Source organism: Sinocyclocheilus grahami, unplaced genomic scaffold (assembly GCF_001515645.1).
Source record: "Sinocyclocheilus grahami isolate Dianchi unplaced genomic scaffold, SAMN03320097.WGS_v1.1 scaffold219.1, whole genome shotgun sequence".
In the NCBI taxonomy this organism is placed as follows: domain Eukaryota; kingdom Metazoa; phylum Chordata; class Actinopteri; order Cypriniformes; family Cyprinidae; genus Sinocyclocheilus; species Sinocyclocheilus grahami.
Genome location: NW_015505398.1, coordinates 2,232,788 through 2,234,841, shown reverse-complemented (window position 1 = coordinate 2,234,841; position 2,054 = coordinate 2,232,788). Strand labels below are relative to the sequence as shown.

The following is a 2,054-nucleotide window of genomic DNA, read 5'->3' as shown; positions in this document are numbered from 1 at the left end:
CAAATATGGACTAACCCAACTGTTGGGTTAAAAAGCTAATTTAAAAATGTAACCAAAATTTAACCCAACAGTTGGGTTAGTCCATATTTGACCCAACATTGGGTTGAAACAACCCATAATTTTTTAGAGTGTAGTAACAGGGTAGATAGGTGTGGCAGAGAAACAGGGTACTTTGCATATTAATTAGAAGGAGGAGTGTTTTGTCAGTTTTGTGATGAGAGGACTGAGATACTTCGCAAATCATCAAACAAGAAATTACACATAAAAACTAATGATTTGTTAACAGTAACTAACCATTTAAAAGGCACACAAATATTTTACACAAAACTTCATAGGTTGCAATTTGTCAAGTGATTGTCTTATAAAAACATTCAAATGTGTTTGTAAAAGTTAACCCAAACATGATGAGCAACATTAAGTACAACTTAAAGTATCAGTTAAAAAACAAATGATCCAACTTATTTGCGACTAAGTACTGTTATGTGTTTTAATAATGAAAGAAGACTTACCCCTTGAGCAGACACTGCATACAAGACAACTGGTAACACAAAACTCCTGTGAAGGGAGATGAACAAAACCATCATATGTGCTCTAACGAAATAAAGCGCAGAATGATTTGTTAACAGTAACTAACCATTTAAAAGGCACACAAATATTTTACACAAAACTTCATAGGTTGCAATTTGTCAAGTGATTGTGTCTTATAAAAACATTCAAATGTGTTTGTAAAAGTTAACCCAAACATGATGAGCAACATTAAGTACAACTTAAAGTATCAGTTAAAAAACAAATGATCCAACTTATTTGCGACTAAGTACTGTTATGTGTTTTAATAATGAAAGAAGACTTACCCCTTGAGCAGACACTGCATACAAGACAACTGGTAACACAAAACTCCTGTGAAGGGAGATGAACAAAACCATCATATGTGCTCTAACGAAATAAAGCGCATTATTTAACTCGGTGACTAAAACTGACAGTTCACTATTTAACGTCCAAGTGCCTGAATTTGTAACCAAGCGTAATAAAATGACATCTCTAGATATAAATGTACTTACCAAAGCTTCATTTTGCAAAGCTTTGAGGAAAACGCAGGTAATGTATCCTCGGCGTCTTCACGGTAAGCCTCTGTTAATGGCTTCAAACCTATTCATTTGAGAATCCGGTGAGCGTCCGCTTCGAAGGGCAAGAAGTGAGATAAGGATCAATAGAAACAGTTAAACGAGAGCTGAAAATATAATTTTGCACATGCAATAAGTATTTTATGAAGATCTGCTTCTGTGTGTCCTCTGAGAATAAGAGAAGTTCACTTACAAGAAAGTTCTGTGTTGGAAACGCTCTCCTCGCAGCAGAGTCGGTTCACGCAACGCTGCAAGTGCGCTGGGCTCTGAGAAGAGGGCGGGCTTTCCACCCGTCAATCACCCGCGCCTCACGCTTTTGCCTCTGAACAAACAGCGATAGCAACCACAAACTTATCAGTAAACTGTGTGCCACTCGTGTAAGCTGAAATATCATTAATGCAGCCTATATCTCACACACAACTGGACATAATAAAACATAATGAAAATTACATGAACACATAACCAGTGTTGGGGGTAACGCATTACAAGTAACGCGAGTTACGTAATCAGATTACTTTTTTCAAGTAACTAGTAAAGTAACGCATTACTTTTTAATTTACAAGAAAATATCCGAGTTACTTTTTCAAATAAGTAACGCCAGCTTCTTTTTTCCCCATTTATTGATTGAATCTCTCCTGTCCCCATGTTGAGAGAAATCGGGAGTAAGATGTTACTTTAGTTCTAGAATAAATGTGAACATGCTTTAATTCATCGCACTCACAAAAAAATAAATAAATTAATAAATTAATTAATTATTAAAAAAATTATTTAAAAAATTAAAAAATAAATAAATTAAAGATTTAGTTTTCCTCAAAATGAATTAAAACAGTTACAAGCAACTCAGAATATGACGCAAAGCTGCAATAATTAAATATGTTAAATAATACATGTTTTTAATCCCATTTTATACAAATTTGCGCTGCTGAATCGATG

General features: G+C 34.5%; 1 protein-coding gene across 2 annotated transcripts in view; it reads right to left on the bottom strand.

Annotated features, from left to right (window-relative positions):
- Nucleotides 1-1,396, bottom strand: part of LOC107596476 (collagen alpha-6(IV) chain-like) — a 126,543-nt gene extending 125,147 nt beyond the window's left edge. For both annotated transcript variants that reach the window (XM_016287222.1, XM_016287221.1), the window contains exons 1-3: nt 1,315-1,396; nt 1,059-1,176; nt 852-897 (exon numbers count right to left, since the gene is read on the bottom strand). In XM_016287222.1, coding sequence (XP_016142708.1) covers nt 852-897; nt 1,059-1,069 — 57 coding nt within the window. In that variant the 5' untranslated portion in view covers nt 1,070-1,176; nt 1,315-1,396. The remainder of the gene's footprint in view (nt 1-851; nt 898-1,058; nt 1,177-1,314) is intronic.
- Between the last annotated feature and the right edge of the window lie 658 nt (nt 1,397-2,054).